The following is a 22,138-nucleotide window of genomic DNA, read 5'->3' on the forward strand; positions in this document are numbered from 1 at the left end:
CGAGACTTATAAGCAACTACATTTCCATCTTGCATTAGAACACAACCCAGACCCACATGCGATGCATCACTTTAATCCACGAAGTCTTTACCGAGCTTAGGCTGTATCAGAATAAGAGTCTAAGTTAAAACCATCTTGAGCTTATCAAAGCTCTCCTACTTTGCATCAATCCAAACGAAAGGAAATCCCTTATGCAGTAGTTTAGTCATTGGAGCTGCGATCAAAGACAACCCTTCTACGAAACATCGATAATATCCTACCAGCCCCAGAAAGCTACGAATCTCAAACACATTTTATGTTGTTTCCAATCCAACATAACCTCAATCTTATGAGGATCAACTTGTATCCCCCAGCAGAAACTATATGTCCTAAAAATGTCATTTCCCGAAGCTAGAACTCACACTTGCTGAACTTCGTATACAACTGTTTCTCACGAAGAATCTGTAGAACCACTCTGAGATGCTAATCGTGCTGATCATCTGTCTTAGAATACACCAAAATGTCGTCGATGAACACTATTACAAACTGATCTAGGAAGTGCTGAAATACTCGATTCATCAAATCTATGAATACCGCTGGTGCATTAGTCAAACCAAAAGGCATAACTAGGAACTCATAATGTCCATATCGAGTCTTAAATGTCGTTTTATGCACGTCAGCCTCTTTTACCCTCAGTTGATGATACCCCGAACGGTAGTCAATCTTGGAATACACAAAAGCTCCTCTAAACTGGTGAAATAAATCATCAATCCTCGGGAGATGAAAGGAACTTCCTTACACAGTAGCTTAGTCATTAGAGCTGCGATCAAAGAGAACCTTTCTATAAAACGTCGATAACATCCTACCAGCCCCAGAAAGCTGCGGATCTCAAACACATTTTTTGGCTGTTTCCAACCCAACACAGCCTCAATCTTACAAGGATAAACTTGTATCCCCCCAGCAGAAACTACATATCCCAGAAATGTTACTTTTCGAAGTTAGAACTCACAGTTGCTGAACTTCGAATACAATTATTTCTCATGAAGAATCTATAGAACCACTCTGATATGCTCATCGTGCTGATCCTCTATCTTAGAATACACCAAAATGTCGTCAATGAACACCATTACAAACTGATCCAGGTAGGGCTGAAATACTCGATTCATCAAATCCATGAATGCCGTTGGTGCTTTAGTCAAACCAAAGGGCATAACTAGGACCTCGTAATGTCAATATCAAGTCCTAAATGTCGTTTTATGCACGTCAACCTCTTTTACCCTTAGTTGATGATACCTCGAAAGCAAGTCAATCTTGGAGAATACAAAATCCCCTCTAAACTGGTCGAATAAATCATCAATCCTATGGAGTGGGTATTTATTCTTAATTGTTAGCTTGTTCAGCTACCGATATTTGATACACATCCAAATTGTCCTATCTTTCTTCTTTACAAATAGAACAGGTGCTCTCTACAAAGACACGCTGGGACGAATGAACCCATAGTCTAACAGCTCCTGAATCTAAGCCTTAAGTTTCATCAGCTCTTTCGGTGCCATTTGGTAAGGGGCTATAGACACCGGAGCTGTGCCAGGAAACAACTCAATCCCAAACTCCACCTCACGGCTCGGAGGTAACCCAGGTAACTCATCAGGAAACACATCTGGAAAATCCCTCACTATTTTGATGTCCTTAACCGAAGAGTCCCCAGAATCAGAAATACTGACGTACGCCAAGAATGCCTCACACACTTTCTGAACCAACTTTTCCGCTACCAAAGCTGAGATCACATTAGTCAGGTAGTCACGACGTTCCCTAATTACAATTACCTCAATATCCTCATCGGTTCTCCACACAACCCTTTTTGTCACACAATCCAGACTTACTTGGTGCCTTACCAACCAATCCATCCTCAATATCAAATCAAACTCCCCAAATGGAAGCTCCATCAGATCAGCCCAAAAATACTATCCCTTGAACCTCTAACAGAACGTCTCTATACAATTTACTAACTGAATGGATTGTCCCAAAGAACTCACAACAGTCATTTCATTAGAAGTATCCTCGACTGAAATCCCTAAATTTACACAGTACTAGCTACATAAGAGTGCGTAGAGCCTATGCCTATCAGTGCAAGATAAGGTATATTAAAAATTAAGAATGTACCTATGATGACGTCTGGAGTATCTCGGTCCTCATGATAACGTGCAGCATAAACCAGAGTAGGCTGCCTCGCCTCAGTCGGTGCAGCACCTTTGTCTGCTACTCTCTATCCTCAGCCCATGCCGTTACCACCCTTGGACTGACCTCAGCCCTTAGGTGGCTGCTGAACTACCCTCGGCAGCTGTGCAGCCCCAATAACCAGAGCTTGCATTTGATCAGTTCTTAATGGACAATCCCGAACATGGTTCTCAGTCGACGTACATCTTAAGCACACCTCAGTAGTCCACCAAAACTCACCCGGATAGCATCTACCATAGTGCCCACACAGCGCCACCCTAGTAGGAGCAATAGAAAGCTCAACTCTCAGTAGCCCATTAGACCTGACAGTCTTCTTAGGCCTTATTGCAAAACTCGATGGCTCAAATTCCCTATTATTCTTTCTTTTCTCTCAGTTTTGGTGCTCAGCGCGCTTATCGTCCTCGGCGATCTTCGCCTTCTCAACTAGAATAGAGAAATCATGCTCCCTCTGAAGAGCTATCAGAACTCTCAAACTGTCATTGAGACCATCCTTAAACCGGACACAGCATTCATACCCAGTCGCCACCATGCTTTGCGTATAACGGCTCAACCTCAGGAACATTACCTCATACTCGACCACTGAATGATCTCCCTGGGTGAGATTAAGGAACTTACGCCTCCTGGCATCAATGTAACTGGCCCCCACATACTTACCCTAGAACATCGTCTTAAAATAATCCCAGGTCAATCGATCAGGCTAAGTGCCCTCCTTAACCGTAAGCCACCACTAGTATCCATCATCACGTAATAGAGAAATAACCCTCTTAAGCTTCTACTCAGCAGTAAAATCCAGGTCGTCTATAATTCTCTCCGTGGCCTCCATCTAGTACTCAGCCACATTAGGGGCGACTCCAATGACACCCCTGAATATCTCAGCCTCATTGGACTAGAGTCATTTCGTAACCGGCCCTCGACCCTCAAATCTATTGTTAGGCCCAGCGACCCTATCCAAAATTCGTAGCATGGCTTGGAATAGTGCGTCGTCTCTAGCCGTACGATCATGAGGCCCAGACCCAATCTCTATCGTAAGTGATACCAGCGTCTCGCTAGTATCCAGATTCGGAATAGTATCAGATGCCAAGGACTCAGATCGAGCCCCTATACGGCCCCTACCACGGCCTCTAGTACCCCGTCCACGAGTACCAAGTATGCTCATCGTAAATTTTAAAATTTATCTGTATTAAAAGTTTTATGCATTAGTTACAGTTCTAATATTTATTAACAGATATTTTATGCAGTACAACATCAGAATATTCAGAGTCAGTTATCGCGGGTAGTAGTCTCACTACAATTTTCAGTCTACACTACCTAGAGTGTTTTCAGTGTAATATACTACCTAAAGTAGTTTCGGTATATTCTAATCATATTCTCAGACAATTTTAAACAGAGTTTCAGAGAACTTATAAGATCAGCGCCGGAGACTCGGTGTACCACATACTTATTTCAAACATATTTCAAATTATTGACAAATAATTTTTTTAAAACCAATCTTCAAAACCCAAATCCACAGTCGAGTTTTGCAACCTGGCTCTAATACCACTAAATGTAACACCCTAAACTCAGATTGGACGTTATGGCCGAATCTGGCGATGTCACATGAGAGTGTTTTTGAAAACGCATTAACCTTTAAACCGTTCCAGTTATTATCTTTTACTTAGTTCGAGAAAACTAGGACTAATTGATTTGCTTTAAAGCATTTCTTTTACGCAGAAGCTTTTGATAAAATTCGTCTTTGAAAAACCGTTCGTATTTACGGCTACCATCATTTTGATTAAAATCGAATTTCTCATAAATAGGCGCTTTAATGGCATGTAGGTTCATAAACTAGTTACATGCATCTTGTAGATTTATCCTTCATGATGTGCATGCATGTTATCATCCATTGTGCCGCATTAATTATTGAATTCTTTCCCCTTGGACGTTCATGCATATGGCTCATACATGAACATGAACCAAATGGTCAATTTAAGCTCCTTTCTTGCCAAACATCCATGAATATGAATGTTGCATTGAATTTGGTCAATAACAAACACAGCACCATTGAATCTGCCCCTTTGTATTTGAATGATCAGCAGCCAATGTGAACAACCTGAAAAAACACATTTAAACTCGGCTTAAACACAATTTACTTTGTCTGAACTAAAGACATGTATTAAAGACGTCTAAACTAAAACATATTTAAAACATATATTAAAGGTGTCCTAAACTATGGCATAATTAAAAACCCTTATTAAAGATGTTTAGATTATGACATAATTAAAGACTTAAACTAATTTTAACTAAATAACTAAAATGGATGAACATCCTTATTTTCCAGCAACCACATTAACAAAATAAAATTAAAGCTTCATTTTGCACTTGGGCCCCTCGTGCTTAGGATAATTCTGATGTCGTCAAATTGTGACATGATGCGGCCGAGATCGCATCAAGTGGGAAGTAATTGATATGGTTTTTATAAAATGAAAAGAAATAACTAAAATGTTAGTGGGCAAATTATTAACAAATAATGGGTACAATGGTATACTGTATTCTTAAGAAAGAATGTCAATTTGGAGTTGGTCGTTTTGTCTATTTTTTTATTGAGTATCAAATTTAAATTCAATTTAAATAAAAAATAGTAATTTAATTTTCGTAGTTTCAAAAAATGCGTTTTATTAAGCATAAAAGTATTAAACTTTTACTCAAAATTTTGGTTTTCAAACTCCTGTAAATAAGTTAAAAGATTTTGATGTTTTTATAATCTAAAATTATGTTTTTAGACTGTTAGGATATTATTATATAATATTATCTTTTAGGAATATCTAAATATTTTGTATATTATTATATATCATTTGGGTATATATTTAGGAATATATTATATATCTTTCCTATTCCTACATGACTACTACTGTAGTCATGTATAAATATTATGTATACTTTTAAGGTCTACCAATAAAATTGAAAGGAATTACTCTATTCTTGTCATGGTATCTGACCTTGGTGTTTAACACACACAAAAAAAGTTCATTGTTCTCAATGGCTGGTGGATTCTAATTCTAAACCATCACCACCTAAAATTGAATGTTGAAACTATCACCATCGTTCTTAATGGCTGGTGGCGATTCTACTTCTAAACCATCACCACTTAAAATTGAATGTTGAAACTATCACCATCGTCCTTAATGGCTAGCAGTGATTCTACTTCTCCACCACCTAAAATTGAACTTAACTCTAAATTTTTTCTTAAGTCCTCCAGATCGACCCATGATTTTATTACTCTTATTCGATTAAAGCTCGACAATTTTGATGATTGGGCTTATACTATTTGCGTCGCTCTATCTTCTCGACGTAAATTTGGATTTCTTGATGGTACCAAGGATGATTAGGTTACCATTCATTGTATGCTTGTGTCTTGGATTCTCAATCCTATTGATCCGGAGAATCCTATATTTGACGAGTGAACTAAACATGTTGAAGTGGATTGTCACTTTGTTAGGGACGCAATCTAGTATGGGTTGATTGCACCTTCTTATGTTCCAATCTCTATTCAGTTGGCTGACATTTTTACAGAGGTGCTTGGTAAATCGTAATTTGAATACCTTCTCTAGCACATCCCAAAAATCGGGTTAGTAGAAATTGAGTTAGTGAACTGATAGAGTGGACTCGCCCTATTTTTAGTTAAATATTGTGAAATTGTGAAAAATAAAGTGATTTGGTTCAGTGGTTAAGTGTTGTATTTGTGTGTGTGAGGTTTTGGTTTCGAATCCTTTCCTTTAAATTTTTGGTATTTTTGTCTCAACCTCTATCTTTGAACTTCTAGCTTAAATATTATTTTTAGCTCAATTGATGATAGAATGAGCCTACTGGTTTGCTGGTAAAGCTTCAGCTTACTTAAGGATCTTACGTTAAAATCCTCATGCGTGCAAAATGAAAATATTTTTGTAATTTTCTGTCTGTCCATTCATGTGGTAGAAGTGGGGTTAAGTTTGAACACTAAAATCTGATATGTAGTTAGTAGTGGGGTTTTGTGGGATTTTATTTTTGAATTATCCCTAAATTTTCCCAAAAGTTTTGCCATCACTTTCTCCCTCTCTTTCCCACATTTCTGTCTCCCATCTTCTTTGTGGAATTATTTTTGTTGTTCTACCGTTTTCTATATGGTTTTTCTCTCTTCTTGCACTTTCTTTCTTTTCTCCATTTTTATTATAATAAATTATTTCCTACTATTCCTTTTTTTATTCTTTATTCCTCAATTTTCCCTTATTTTTCTTCCTACTCCTCTGCAGTCGAATTGTTGTGCCAATATTTGTTATGAGTGTTCATCGTATGGCTGTGTGTGGTAAGAGGAATTGTGGTTGTTAATAATGCTTCATTTCCGTAACATCTGTGTATTCATTCACTTCTTGAAAATGTTAGTATTCGATTTGATTTAGAATGAGGCAGTTAATTAGTTTGTTATACGATCTATTTAGGTGATAATCGTGAAGCATCCAACACTTTACGGGTGAGCGTAGTGCCATAGAAATTGGTTTCTCGTTAGGTAAGGGCCGAGTACCTTAGTTTTGGTAGATGAATTTCTTATTCAGATTGTTGCTTTGTTGTTAATTAATTTGTTTTAGATGACGCATTAGTGTAACAGTCTGATTTTGAGGCTAGTCAGAATAGTGGTCTCGGGACCACAAATTCAGAGTCAAAAAATTATTTTATTATTATTTAGATGTTAAAGGATGTTTTTAAGAATGCATGAGAAATTTGGTGAAAAAATTTTAACGTTTGTAAGCCCAATTGCGAAAAAGACTAAATCACATAAAGTGCAAAAGTCCTAATTTGATAGCTAAAGGTGTATTTTATTCGAGAATCAAAATTAGGGGATTTTAAAGGGCAATTAGACCCTTAAAAGAAAGCATAGCCGGCCATAGAGTCAAAGAGGAGAGAAAATTTTCAAATTTGGTGAGTTATGTGGCTTATTTTTTACTAAAATAGAAATAAATAAAGGAAAGATGATATCATCCCTTTTCATCTTCTTTCTCTACAAAAAATCAGCCGTTAGAAGAAGTTTAAAAGCTTAAAATTTTCAGCAACTTGAAGCACTCACAAGTAAGTGATTTCCATGTCCTTTGTTGATGATTTTTGTACTTTTGAGACCCTTGAAGCATGAGCTTTCAAATGAGGGGTCTATTTTGCAAAATGGTTGAAAGTCTAGAGTTTTTGCCATTAGAGCATCTAGGGTTTTTTCTAAAATTTTATGGAAGAATATGAGTATTGGGTGTGACATAAACAACTTTTATGAAAGGTGTTAGCATGAAAACACCTAAAGGGACCATTTTGCATAAGTTGTAAAATAGATGAAAATGTGTGAAATAGTGGGAATTTGGAGTTGCTATAAGAGTTAAAGAGGTTCAGCTAGTCCTGAGAAACAAAGAAATTCAATAAAAATTGATTTTCGGGCCGAGAGGTAAAATGATAATTTTGCAAAAGTTTAGGGGCAAAATGGTTATTTAGCCCAATTGTGGATTGTTGAGTGCTTAGGTTGATAAAGTGGCTTAATAAGTGCATTTTGTTATTATAGATCAAGAAATACCGAGTCCGAACCTAGACCGGTTGAAAGCCAAGCAAACCGACTAAGGGCTAGTTTGGCAATGCTTTTAAAAAGTGCTTTTGAAAAGTGCTGTGAAAAAGTGCTTTTGAAAAGTGCTTTTGAAAAGTTTGGTTTAAAATTTGAGTATTTAGCATTACTGTCAAAAGTGCTTTTGAGAGATAAAATGTCCATTTTAGACATGTTATTATCAAGTAACAAATATACATTTAAATAGTATTTAAATTAGTTAATATTATTATATTTTAGTAAGAATATAAAAAAATTTACTATAACTTCTTGTTAATATTTTAATATATAAAATATAAATTTTAAATATTTTTAAGCAATAAATATTAATTATTTATAAAATTTAATTAGAATATATAAACTATATTTTAAATATTTAAATATAACTATTAAATATTTGTAATTAGTATTTTAAAAAATGTTTTTTTATTTTTAATTAATGATTTTAACACATTTGTAATTAAGTACCAAGAAAAAAAAGAGAAAGTACTATATTATTGGAGGGTGAAAAATTAATTAAGCACTAAAAGTGTTTTGGGAGAGGAAAAGCTAAAAATTTTAGCTTCTCCTTTTCAGAAGTGCACTTCTGAAAAGCTAAAAATTTCAGCCAAAAGCAGCTTGTTCTGCACAGCTTTTCTTCCAGAAGTGCTTTAAGAGCTAGAAGTGCTTTTGAAAAGCAATGCAGAACTGGCCCTAAATTGGCTAGTCGCCACATTTTGTAATTCGAGGTAAGTTGTATGTAAATAATATCACTACATTGTTAATTATATGTGCTTGAATTATTATAGCATGGGTTGCTTGATTGTGAAATTGAGAATGTATAATGATAAATGAGATAGTAGAATTCCCGTTGAAACCTTAGGAAATAAACCAGATATTCATGCCATGACATTTGGGTCATTCGTGTGTGAGCTAGTGTAAGACATGTCTGGGACATGCATCGGCCACATTATGAGAGCCAGTGTAAGACCATGTCTGGGACATGGCATCGGCATTGAGACGAGGGTTAGAGTAAGACATGTCTGGGACATGCGTCGGCCTCGAGACGTAAGCCAGTGTAAGACATGTCTGGGACATGCATCGGCTACGAGATGATAGTCAGTGTAAGACCATGTCTGGGACATGGCATCGACTTGAGATTTTAGCTAGTGTAAAACCGTGTCTATGGTATTGCATCGGCACCTTAACCTATACTTGAGGCTTATGTAATATCCGGTAGTATCCCGAATGGTTCAATGGTGAAAGTTATGTTCTTAAGCTAATGAGGAAAGTATAACCATGTTGTGAGTGGTACAAGTACCTAATCGGTACGTATGATATATGAGCTCAATATATTATATGTGACTTGTATGGATGGTAATGAGTAAGTTATGCTTATGCCTACCTTGGTGTTATGACCATATTGATTATTGATAAATTGTTGTTGTATACTTACTTATATGCAACTTACTAAGCTTTTATGCTTACTCCCTTTTCTTTTCATTTCCTTATAGTGCCGCCTAGCTAGCTCAAGGATCACCGGAAGTCAGAGATATCAACTACGCTATCAACCGAAGCATTCGGTATAGTTGGATTTATATTTTTTAATATGGCATGTATAGGACTTAGACTTTATTATTTTGTGTCATTGAGGTTTGGCCATATGTATTGGCTTGGGTTGGAAACCTTTAATTTGTATTAAGCCTTGAATGATGGCTAACATTCATTTTAAATTTATCAAATGTGCTTTATCATGGTTGAATAAATGTCTATTGTGGCGATTTGGTTATAGGAATTATGCTTGTTTTGATATTGGTTGGTTTTTGTATGAAACTACATATGTAAGGTGGCAATGGAGCTTGGTAATAGCCTTATATTGTCCACAAACATAGGCACACAGGCATGTGTCTAGTCCATGTGTGACATACGGCCAGCCCCATGGGCGTATGGTCCGACTGTGTGTCCCCTGCACGTAAAAATTTTAAGTCAGTATGCATGATAATAAAAACATGGACAGAGACACGACCATGTGTCTCAGCCATGTGAAGGGCACGGCCTACCACACGGGTCTGTGCCTTGACCGTGTGATATTTTGGGGTTACTGACGTCAAAAACAGAATGTTCATGTTTTTGTATACGGGCTAGTACACGAGCGTGTCATGGCCGTGTGAAGGACACGGGCCAGGCATATGGGCATGTGCCAGGCCATGTGAAAACACCTGTAGGTATGCATTTAGAATAAATCCCATACGAGTGGAGGACACAGGCGTGTCCTTATATTGCTTAGGCCGTGTGAGCCACACGGGCCATCAACACGACCATGTGGAATTGGCCATACGAACGTGTGCCCCTATGTCAAGTGATATTTTTCTATAGTTGGCAAAGGTACCCGAGTTGGTTTTGAGTGATTTATGATGTGTGTTTTGGGTCTCGAAGGCCCATATTATGGATATGTTGATACGTTTGAGAGAGTTTTAAATTTGTCCAAATCTTGGAGACTCGAAAATGGTTGTAAGCACGAGTTAAGTGAGGTAATGCCTTGTATTCTATCACTGTGTAGGATACGGGTATGGGGAGTTATATTTAGGGTGCTAGAATTACGATTGTTGAATTGGCATTGAAAAATGACCAAGTGTGTAATGGAAAACTCAAAAAACAGTGAACGACATGATGCCGAAAAATTCACTGTCAACGTCGCATGACCATGTGCCAGACTGTGTGGGTCACACAGGCTAGGTTATTTGGGTCATGTGGGTCATACAGGCTAGGTCAATTAGGTCATGGCGTGTGGGCCTATTTTTCGTAAAATTTAGTTACTGCCATATTTGAAGTACAATTCGAGATAGTCACCTCATAGGTTCTGTAATGTGATATGTATGTGATACGAGTATGAAAATTGATAATATGCTACTATTTATACAATCTCTAAAAGCATGATTTTATGTTCTGATTAGCTAAGTATATATGAGTACTGATAATGTATGTTTTTGTTCAATTCTCATTGCATGTGACATTGTGGTTTTTCTGACTTAAGTGATTTGTAAATACTGAAATCTGATATATTTTTTTTGTAAAGCATGAAATCCCATGCTTACTAGTTTCAATTAAAAAAGAATGCATGTTCAAAATGCTTACTACTCCAATTTTGTGTTTGCATGCCATGTCATAGTGCATGGGGTAGGGATAATATGGAAAGGAGGAAGTTTGGGCAGTTTAATGATCTGCACCATTTGGTGGTTTAACCATATATCTTTTTTGGTAGTTTGACTGCAATTATAGTGGCTGGACTACATATATCTAATCTGTCAGTTTAACTACAATTTGATAAGCCATCGTTGTCGGCCAACTTGGGATGGCGGGTCATCGTTGCCGGGCAACCCAGGATGACTTAATTGGTAAAGATAGACGAGTTTTGGGGAACTCTAATTTGGTGTGTAGTGGAGTAGGGTAGGAAGTTTTCTGAAAAATCTACATTTCGTTTTTCAAATATTTTGCATTGACATAACTATGCATACGCAATTTTGCCATGTAAGTCTAATAAAACTCTCCGCGATACTTTGATATGTTTATTGTACTATTTGTGTTATCTGTTTGATTTTAGTTATACACTAAGCTTTATAGCTCACCCCTTTCATTTCCCTTTTTCAAGTAATCAGCAAGTTTAGAACCGAATGACATGCAAGAACTCGGATTGATTCTCGGTTAATTAAATGTGGTGGTTTACATTATTAACTTTTCTAGACTTTTAGATTATAAATATGTTTTTGGTTTTTGTTTTGTTCGTCATTTTTTGGTATTCTTAATGTAAAATTGCAAAATCATATGAGTTAGCAATTTGAAATTCGGTTTTCAACTAAAACTCTAAATATTTTCCGCTGGAAAGTGATTAAGTGATTTTACTATAAAACAAGAGTTTTCGAGTATGAGATTTTCTAAGAATGCAGAAAAGGTTTAGCTAAAAATTATTATTATTTTCTGACCATTCATTTTTTTGAATCTTCTTTTTCCAAAATAAGATGTGCTACGGGAACAAAAGGTTAAAGTTCTAAATTTATCAATGTCACCTTCACACTCGGGTCATAAGTTCTAGGCCAAGTGTGGGGTGTTACATTTTCAGCAAGTTAGCTATTTATAATCTGCATGCTCCAACTTGAGGAGGGTATTAGGATATTATTATGGGATATTAACATTTAGGAACATCTAAATATATTGTATATTATTTTATATGTTTTAGGCATATATTTAGGAATATATTATATATATTTCCTATTCCTACGTGATTACTATTGTATAAATACTATGTATACTCTTGAGGCCTATCAATAAGATTGAAAGAGATTACTCTATTCTTGTCAAAATAACTATTTTTTATTAGGCTTAAGAGTGTAAAAAGCCCTCAAACTTTTTTTAAGAAAAACAATTAAGCCCTCATTTTTTTTGTACTCAATTGAGCACTTGAACTTTCAAAATGCATCAAAAAGGCCCTCAAATTTCTTCAAAAAAAAGCAATTAATCCATTGCTTCTATTTTTTCACTCAATTGGATATTTGAACTTTCAAAATGTATCAAAAAGACCCTCGAAATTTTTGAAAAAATCAATTAAGCCCTGCTCTTATTAAAAATATAAAAAATAATAAATTTTAGAAAAATTATTAAATTTATTAAAAATTAGGATTTTTTTATAAAAAATTGTAAACTTTTATAAAAATCATAAAAAAATTAACGACCCCTAGTTTTTTCAATTAAAGTCATCACGTGTCACAACACAACGTGAAATGTGGGAAAAATAATAAAAAAATAAAAATCAATAAAAGTTATAGAAAAATTATAAAATGCTTCTTTTGATATGATAATTTTTATAAAAAAATTTTATGGAATTTATATTTCTTTACATTTTACATAATTTTCTTACGACTTTATAAAATTTTATATTTTATAATTTTTTACAATTTTTATAAAATTTCACAATTTTTTATATATTTTTTATGATTTTATATTTTTTTCTAATTTTTAATATTTTAATTTTTATTAAAATTTTGATAATATTTATAGCTTTTATTGATTTTAGTTTTTTATAATTTTTTTCTAACTTTTAATAAAATAAGGGGCTTAATTTTATTTTTATTATTTCTGAAAAAAGGTTGATGGTCTTTTTGATGCATTTTGAAAGTTTAAGTACCCAATTGAGTGAAAAAAAAAGTAGGGGCTTAATTGCTTTTTTTTAAAAGGTTTGAAGGCTTTTTTGATGCATTTTGAAAGTTCAAACCCAATTGAGTGAAAAAAAAGTAGGGGCTTAATTGCTTTTTTTGAAAAGGTTTGAGGGCTTTTTTGATGTATTTTGAAAGTTCAAGTACAAAAAAAAAGTGCAAAAAAATTTGAATGTTGAAACTATCACCATTGTTCTTAATGGTTGGCAGTGATTCCACTTCTCCACCACCTAAAATTGAACTTAACTCTCCGTTTTTTCTTAAGTCCTCTAGATCGACCCATGATTTTATTATTCCTATTCGATTAAAGCTCGACAATTTTGATGATTGGGTTTATGGTATTTGCGTCGCTCTATCTTCTCGACACAAATTTGGATTTCTTGATGGTACCAAGGATGATTGGGTTACCATTCATTGTATGCTTGTGTCTTGGATTCTCAATCTTATTTATCCGGAGAATCCTATATTTGACGAGTGAACTAAACATATTGAAGTGGATTGTCACTTTGTTAGGGATGCAATCTAGGATGGGTTGATTGCACCTTCCTATGTTCTAATCTCTATTCAGTTGGCTGACATTTTTACAAAGGTGCTTGGTAAACCGCAATTTGAATACCTTCTCTGTCACATTCCAAAAACCGGGTTAGTAGAAATTGGGTTAGTGAACTGAGAGAGTGGACTCGCCCTATTTTTAGTTAAATATTGTGAAATTATGAAAAATGAAATGATTTGGTTCAATGGTTAAGTTGTGTTTGTGTGTGAAAGGTTTTGGGTTTGAATCATTTCCTTTAAATTTTTGGTATTTTTGTCCCAACCTTTATCTTTGAACTTCTGGCTTAAATATTATTTTCGCTCAACTGATGACAGAATGAGCATACTTGGTTTGCTGGTAAAGCTTACTTTACTTATGTTTTGCGTTAGAATCTTAATGCGTGCAAAATAAAAATATTTTTGCAATTTAGTGTGTGTGTCATTCATGTGGTAGAAGTGGGGTTGAGTTTGAAAAAAGCAATTAAGCTCTGCTCTTATTAAAAATATAAAAGAAAATAAATTTTAGAAAAATTATTAAATTTATTAAAAACTAGGATTTTTTATAAAAATAGTAAAAAAAATAAAAAATTGTAAACTTATATAAAAATCATAAAAAAAATTAATGACCCCTAGTTTTTTTCAATTAAAGTCATCACGTGCCGCAACACAGCGTGACATGTGGGGAAAAATTAATAAAGAAATAAAAATCAATAAAAGTTATGGAAAATTATAAAATGCTTCTTTTGATATGATAATTTTTATAAAAAAAATTTACAAAATTTATATTTCTTTACATTTTGTATAATTTTCTTACGACTTTATAAAATTTTATATTTTATAATTTTTTACGATTTTTATAAAATTTTACAATTTTTTATATATTTTTATGATTTTATATTTTTATGATTTTTTTCTAATTTTTAATATTTAAATTTTTTATTAAAATTTAATAATATTTATAGCTTTTATTTATTTTAATTTTTTATAATTTTTTTCTATTTTTTAATAAAAGAAGGGGCTTAATTGTTTTTTTTTTCAAAAAAGGTTGAGGGTCTTTTTGATGCATTTTGAAAGTTCAAATACCAAAATGAGTGAAAAAAAATAAAGACTTAATTATTATTATTTTTTAAAAATTAATGAGTTTTTGTACCCTTATGCCTTTTTATAATTTTATGCATACATATTTTTTTTATATTTTAGTTCAACTTGTGTTTGGTAGTAATATTAAATATTAAATATTTATTTATTACTACATTTTTTTTAAAGTATTCCTCTTTAACCAAATTTAGAAGTTTTATATTTGATTTTTGATTTGGTTGGTGGGAAATATATGGTAGGTGGGCACAATCACAAATCACTAACCTTTTTAAAATATTGAAAATTTTATCCTACTTTTAAGTTTAAACAAAATTTGTCATCCTTTCATACATTAAAATTTGCCTTTTCCTGGTTTACTTCATTTATTTTATCATCACTTACACAAAATCCCCACTTCTTTTAAATCATAACTATTTCAATAGATGAAGAAAATTTTTACATTATCTCAAAGTTGGTCAAAAATCAAAACCTAATTTTGCTTAAATAAATAAATAAATTCTAAAAAATACATAAAAAAAATATTTGGTAACCAACTTGTATTTCTTATAAGCTTTTTCTAAAAATATATTTTTCTTTGAATCTAAACAAATTCAACCTCATATTTAAATTTTTGTAACATACATTATACACTGCGTACTTATGTATTAAGAATTCAATTTTTATTTGAATTTCTTTTTATATTATTTAATTATTATTTTATTATACCTTAAAAACAAATGGCATTAACCTGGTCTCGTTTATGATTTTTTTCTACTCCACTGATAATGCATAGGATAACAATCCATAAAAAAGATGCATAACAAATACCGAAAACATAAAAAAAATTCTATAAAAAAAAAGAAACATAAAATTTTAATAAATTAAGAAATATTAATTTATCAATAAATAATTTTTTGAGTAAACTACATCAAGATCATCCAATTATTAGTAAATTTTCATTTTGGTCATCGAACTATGAAATTTTATAAAATTAGTACTAACGTAATTGATTTATGATGTTTTAGTCACTTATTTGTTAATTGTAATTAATCTCTTAACGGAAGTATTGACATTACATGTTAACTCAATATTATATAGAGTTAATACTTAATTTGGCTCCAAAACTCTAACTAAAATATCATTTTGATATTTTTAGAATTCTTTTAGCAATAATTCTAAAAAAAATAAAAAATTATTCAAATCCATAATTTATTTTTTAAAACTATAATAATACAAAAAGATAAAAATTCATAAAATAATTTTAAAAAACCTAAAAACCAATAAAAACGTAATAATATCTGAATTTTTATTTTAAGCATGTTAAAACAATATTATTTTGACATATTATCAGTGTTTTACAACATAAAAGAAGTGACTTGTAAGATATACAAAATTACTGCAAATACGAATATGTTTGACATATATGTTTGTTGGGCTTCGCACTTTACTTAATAATTTTAAATAAATATATATTTTTTCTTACTTTTCATATCTATTTTAAGATTCATATTTAAAATTTTTTACTGTACCTCTTAATACTTAAAATTCAAACTCATTCATCCCTTAAGAGTATAATGTGCATTGCCACTTCACAATAAATATAATTTCATTATATGAATATAATATGATAAAATTTATTACCTTTAAATTTGTCAAATGTCTCTACACTCGTTTGAAATTTAAAATTTAGCCATTATACTTTAATGTTGAGATATTGAATCATTGTATTCTTTTATTTCAAAATTTTGATTCCTCCATCTAACGGTGTCAAAAGTAAAATAATTTTTTTAGCCTTCAACATTTATAATTTTTTGTCAATTTGATCCTTACCATTTAAAAGTATATAAAATTTTAAAAAAAAATTATTATTTTCATATTTTAAATAAATACATAAAAATAAAAAAATTATAATTTTTTTAAAAATAAAAATTGTTTTAGAATTAGGCTTATTAGTAAAAAAGAAAAAAGAAAAAAGCCCAAAGTGAAAAAACAACAAAAAATTAATTAAGTCTTCAACAAAATTTAGCACCAAATTAAGCCCTTAAAAGATGAAAAATTAGTCAATCAAACCCCTCTGTTAGCATTGACCAAGTTTAACCGTTAAGTTTTGCTGACGTGGTTAACAAATTAATCGGATGATGACATATGGATGTCAACAAATACTTTTAAAAATTAAAAAATCTTAATTTTTTAAAAATAAATATTTAAAAAATCACATATAGGATAAACCATTTATCCATTCATTTGTGATTTTTTAAGCAATTACTATAAAATTAAAAAATATATAAAAATTATGGGGAATTATTTATAATTAGAAGAAAAATCTAGTTAGGTGGCGCAACTATGGTTGAAGGCAAATTTGTGGAGCTGGTGGTTATAGGTGAAGGTAAAGTTGGTAAATTTGGAGTTGCTAGTATGACTTTCCACCTCTTAGCTTTTCAAGATTTCATCCTCACTTATATATCTTCAAACATGTCACTTCTAGGCATAACATCAAACGCAACAAATCTGTTTTTGGGAACAACTTAAATATATTGATTCTTACCCTTTTTGACCTTAGATTATATTTTTTGACCCTACTAAAACATAGTGGTCGTTAATGTTGAAAAAAAAAGGAAAAAACTAAATCTGCTTAAGTTTTCTCAAGGTTTTTTCCCTTAAATTATTTTATTTATAAAAATTATTATTATAATAAATATATGTCATGTTAGAAAGTGGTAAAATAGATTTTTATTTATTTCTAATTTTTTATAATTATGTATATATTTTTATAAAATATAGTTTGGTTGAAAAACAAACTTTTAAATATTTTTTTTTACTTTTGATTTTCTTTTTAAATTAAGAATAAGACTAAATTGATAAAATATGTAAAGTTGATGATTAAATTTGTTGAAATTTTTAGAGGTAAAACCAAATTGATAGAATTTATAAATATTGGAGGGCTAAATTTATTATTATGCCAATAAAAAAAACTTCACTAATGGAAGAGTGACCAAAATACTAAATTTTGACAACAATAATAACTACCAAAATACTAAATTTTGATAACAATAATAACTACAAAAAAATTTAAACCAAGGTAACCAAAATAGAATTACACTAACAATTAGATGACTATTGGTACAATTTTACCCTTGCATCCCTTTTTTAACAAAAGGAAAATTGTTTGCTTTAGTTTATACAAATTAAGGCTCCGTTTGTTTTACTGAAAATGACTTTCAAAAAATGATTTCTGGAAAATAATTTACTTTTCTAGAAAAGCTAATATTTTCTAGTGTTTAGATGAATCTGTATAAAATATTTTCAATTATTTGGTAAATTTCTTAAAAATATTTCATGAAAGTTGTTTTCAATTACACAAACATACATATGAGATTTTCTTATTTTTTCATTGTTTAATTGAATTTATTTTTATCTATAATTTTATATTTTACATTTTTTTGTATATATTAAAAATATTATGTTAAATTCAGATTCATTACAATGTTATTTTTTAATTACATGACTATTGAGTGAGTATTTTTTATTTAAAAATATGACATCAACAAAATTGATAAAAGAAGTTAACGATGTCAACTATTAAACTTGATTTTTAAATTTGAAAAGTAAATGGGCTAAATTCTTGAAAATAAAAGTACAAAGACTAAATTACAAATCTATGAAGTGTATATAGACTTATGACATATTTTAACCTTTATACTACAAAACATTTATTATTAATATATTTATAATTGTAATAAATATTTATTATTAAAATATTAATATAGAATATTTTCAATAATATGTGAATAATATTATTTAAAAATATTATTTTTAAAATTTATTATTAAAATAAAATTGAAATATTAAATCATTTATTAAAATAATAAATTATATTTATTATATTAATAATTTATTATATGAATAAATATAAATAATTAAATATTTATGTTTAATAATATTGAAAAATATAATATTTTAAATATTTTTAAAAATAAAAATAAAATTTATTATCAATATAATAATGTTAAGCTTGATTTAAGTTAATTTATATATATAAAAATAATTATCTATAGATGAGTTCTTTATTGGAAAAAAGTCATTTTACAAGAAAAACGGCTTATTTTATCTTGACGTGTAAGTCATTTTCCGTTAACCAAACTATTTTCTGTGAAATAAACACAAAAAAATACAAACTTTTCATAAAATTTTTTACATGTAAACAAACAGACCCCTAATAGAGAGCTTCGATTAATAAATAACAAGTCCATTAATTGCTAGCTCAAAAAAAAGTCCAATAAATGTTTTCAGTTCTACAATACAATTACATAAATAAACTGGGAACACAGTTCCTTCACCTTTATTTGTAGGTCTTATATGTATTTTAATAAAAAAGAAAATAAAAATTTATATATAAAAATTAATTTATTGTCAAAAATTATTTTTAATAATGAAGTAAATATTTTAAAATATTATTTTTATAAGGATTAATTAGAATTTTGTTTACTTTATAAAAACTAAATAGACTGATAAGCTAACATGTATGTGAACTGTTGGTAATTGGATTAATTGGAATTTTGTTTATTTTACAAAGTATTACACTAACACAAAAGAATTCTAATCATGTTAATAGATAAATCTAAATTTTTAAATTTAAAAAGTGAAAAAATTAAATTTTTGAAAATAAAAATATGAAGATTAAATAATAAATATATAAAAAGTATAAAAAAACTTTGAACAAATTGTAACGTTTAAGTTTTTAAACTATAATTTAATAACAAATAAATAAATAATCCAACACCAAGATTAAATGGAAACTAATAATTAAGGTTGGGCAGTTTGGAATTCAAATAATAAATAAATTAAACAAGCGAATGAGTAATTGACAATTTTGACCTTAGAAGTCTTCATTTATATTAAGGTTAATGGTATCAATTGTCCTTCAACTATGGACTAAATTTCTATTAAGATTTTAGGTTGAGATGGAGATGAAGTTTTGGTCAAACCTATACCCCCACATGGAAAATTTTATCAAAATAATAAAGTTCATAGCTATTTTATATATTAGACAAATTACATTCAAGATCACTAAATTATTGGTAACTTTATTTTTTATTATTTAATTTTAAAATATTATAAAATGATCACTAAACTATTTAAAAATATAAACATCATTTAATATTTAATATTTCAAGGGGTTATGTAAGAGCCGGGGAATTTTCCTTTTTTCGAAGTTGAATTCATGTATTAGAATTTCAAATAAAAGAGAAAGCAATTATAATAAAAAATTTAGAAGAGGAGCTCAAAAAGAAAAACTATTTGACTTCAAAAAAGTAACTCAAATAATTTCCCCACCTAAAATAGGAGTTTTGGCACCCCTAGCCTCTTTATATAAAAAATAATTGATATAAAATGGTATTTATAAGCAAAAAAATATTTGACTTAATATTGACAATTATGCGCTTTAAATGAAAAGTAACTTAAGCTTGCTTGGACACAAAATTGTCTCTAGAGTTTTTCACCTGTCGGACTTCATTGTCGTGACATCCATGGCAGTGGGCAAGAGTTTGACTTGGGGGCACTTGGTGTTGCGAAACAACCTTTTTGGTGTTGCGACCTTGACGATAGTGGCCACTGGGTTCCCTTCACTTCAGTGTTTTACTTGGAGTCTATAACAATCCATTTTTCAGTAGTGTCGAAAACAATGGTTTCAAAACCCTGCCCTCCAATGATCGAGTTCCTAAATATTATTAATTAATATTTGCAAGTATACTATAGAGTTATATTGAATTTTGATCCACTAATTTTATTAAACGGATAGTTAATTAAGGTATAAAGACTAAATAGTAAAAGTGATAAAAATTTATCGCTATTAATTTTTATTTTTTAAAAGGGTTAAATAATATTAAGTCAAGGATCAAAGTGACAATTAATCCAATTTAAATATTGTGGACGCTTAGTGGCATTATTATAATAAAATTTATTTAAATTAAATTATATTTAAAAGTTAAAATAAAAAACAAAAGAATGGAAAGTCATCATCCTTATCTATGTTTCTTCTTCAACCTTCCAAAGGGAAAAGAAAAAGGGTTTGAGCTTCAAACATTCGGTTCTCAATTAGGTAAGCAATTTTAAGTTTTTTTTTGTAATTTTTATGTTTTTGAAATCTCAAAAGTTTGATTTACCTAGTTTGGGGACTATTTTACAAAACTGTTAAAGTTTATAAAAGTTGTCATTGTTAAATCTTGAAGCTTTTGGTACTAAATTGATAGATTTTGAGCTTAGATATTAAAATGGACTAATTTGTAAAGTGAAAGTTATTAGTTTTAAACATAGAGACTAAAGTGTATATATTTCAAAATTGAGAAAAAATTCTATAATTTTAGATATTATAGAGCTTTAAAATAATGAAATTAAGATCGGTTTCGAAATTGAAGCTCAAATTTGAAAGTTATAGAAATTTGGTTTTAGGAACCAAATTGAATAAAATGCAAAAACTGAAGGAATATCTGGTAAATGAAATAAAATTTTTATATCGTTATATTAAGCTATTAAATGATTTTTATAATTGATAATTGAATTAAATTATGGTTTAGATCAGGATTTAAATTAACTGGAGGATTTTCGCGAAAAAGGGAAAATATGGATTAGTCCCTGATACCTTTTCGGTTGTTGTTTTCCAAGTAAGTTCATATGGTGTAATTTCATTAAAATCATTATTGTTGTTATAATGTGAACCTATGTATGTTTTATTGAACTATCAATTATTTGTAACTTAGTACGAATGGTGAGATTTGGACTAAATTGAAAAAAAGGGTTAAATATAAACTTACATAATGAAAGTTACCCTAATGAAACTTCATAAATGTATCATACACATGTTTATAGGTTGAGTTCCGATGATTCCAAGATCCAACATTTTTTACGGACTTAAAGATACATGTGACACAGGTTTAGCTCGAATGAGTAACCTGACGTCGTTTTATAGGTTTAGCCCGAACGAGAAACCTTACATGTATATACAACCTTGGCCAAACTATCTGATATGTCGATAAAGGTTTAGCCCGTACAAGTAACCTAACTTGTACATTACAACTTTAGCCAAACTATTTGATGTGTTAATAAAAAGTTTAGCACGGACGGGTAACCTGACACAAATGGATGTGACAAGCTTGGACGAGTATGAGATGTGATTGATACTAGTGTAGTCGAGAAATTTTAGGATGTTTCATCGGGTAACTTTCAAGATACAAAATATGGAAATTGAACACCTTACCATGTGCTAAAAGATCAAAAGTAGAAAAGTAGAGGGTTTAATAATAAATTGAGTATACACATACGATTGATGTAACACCCTCAACCCGTCTGATTCGCTGGATGTCGATCTCGAGTGGTACCACTCTAACTACAACTTATATATAACCAAAACCTACAATTTCCAACAATACATCTTATTTAGTAACATTGCCTTGAAATTTTTGGTTTGGATGTACAATATGTTATTAAAATCATTTGAACAGGACTTTTCACTCGACGAGTCTGTATAAGTACTTATAACCCACTTATT

At 30.6% G+C, this 22,138-nt stretch overlaps 1 protein-coding gene across 1 annotated transcript; it reads right to left on the bottom strand.

The window, feature by feature from the left end:
* Positions 1–1,496: 1,496 nt before the first annotated feature.
* Positions 1,497–1,922, bottom strand: LOC107948027 (uncharacterized). Its single transcript, XM_016882508.1, has one exon. It carries the CDS (start codon positions 1,920–1,922, stop codon positions 1,497–1,499), a length of 426 nt encoding a protein of 141 aa, XP_016737997.1.
* Between the last annotated feature and the right edge of the window lie 20,216 nt (positions 1,923–22,138).

This window comes from Gossypium hirsutum, chromosome A13 (genome assembly GCF_007990345.1).
Source record: "Gossypium hirsutum isolate 1008001.06 chromosome A13, Gossypium_hirsutum_v2.1, whole genome shotgun sequence".
Classification (NCBI taxonomy): domain Eukaryota; kingdom Viridiplantae; phylum Streptophyta; class Magnoliopsida; order Malvales; family Malvaceae; genus Gossypium; species Gossypium hirsutum.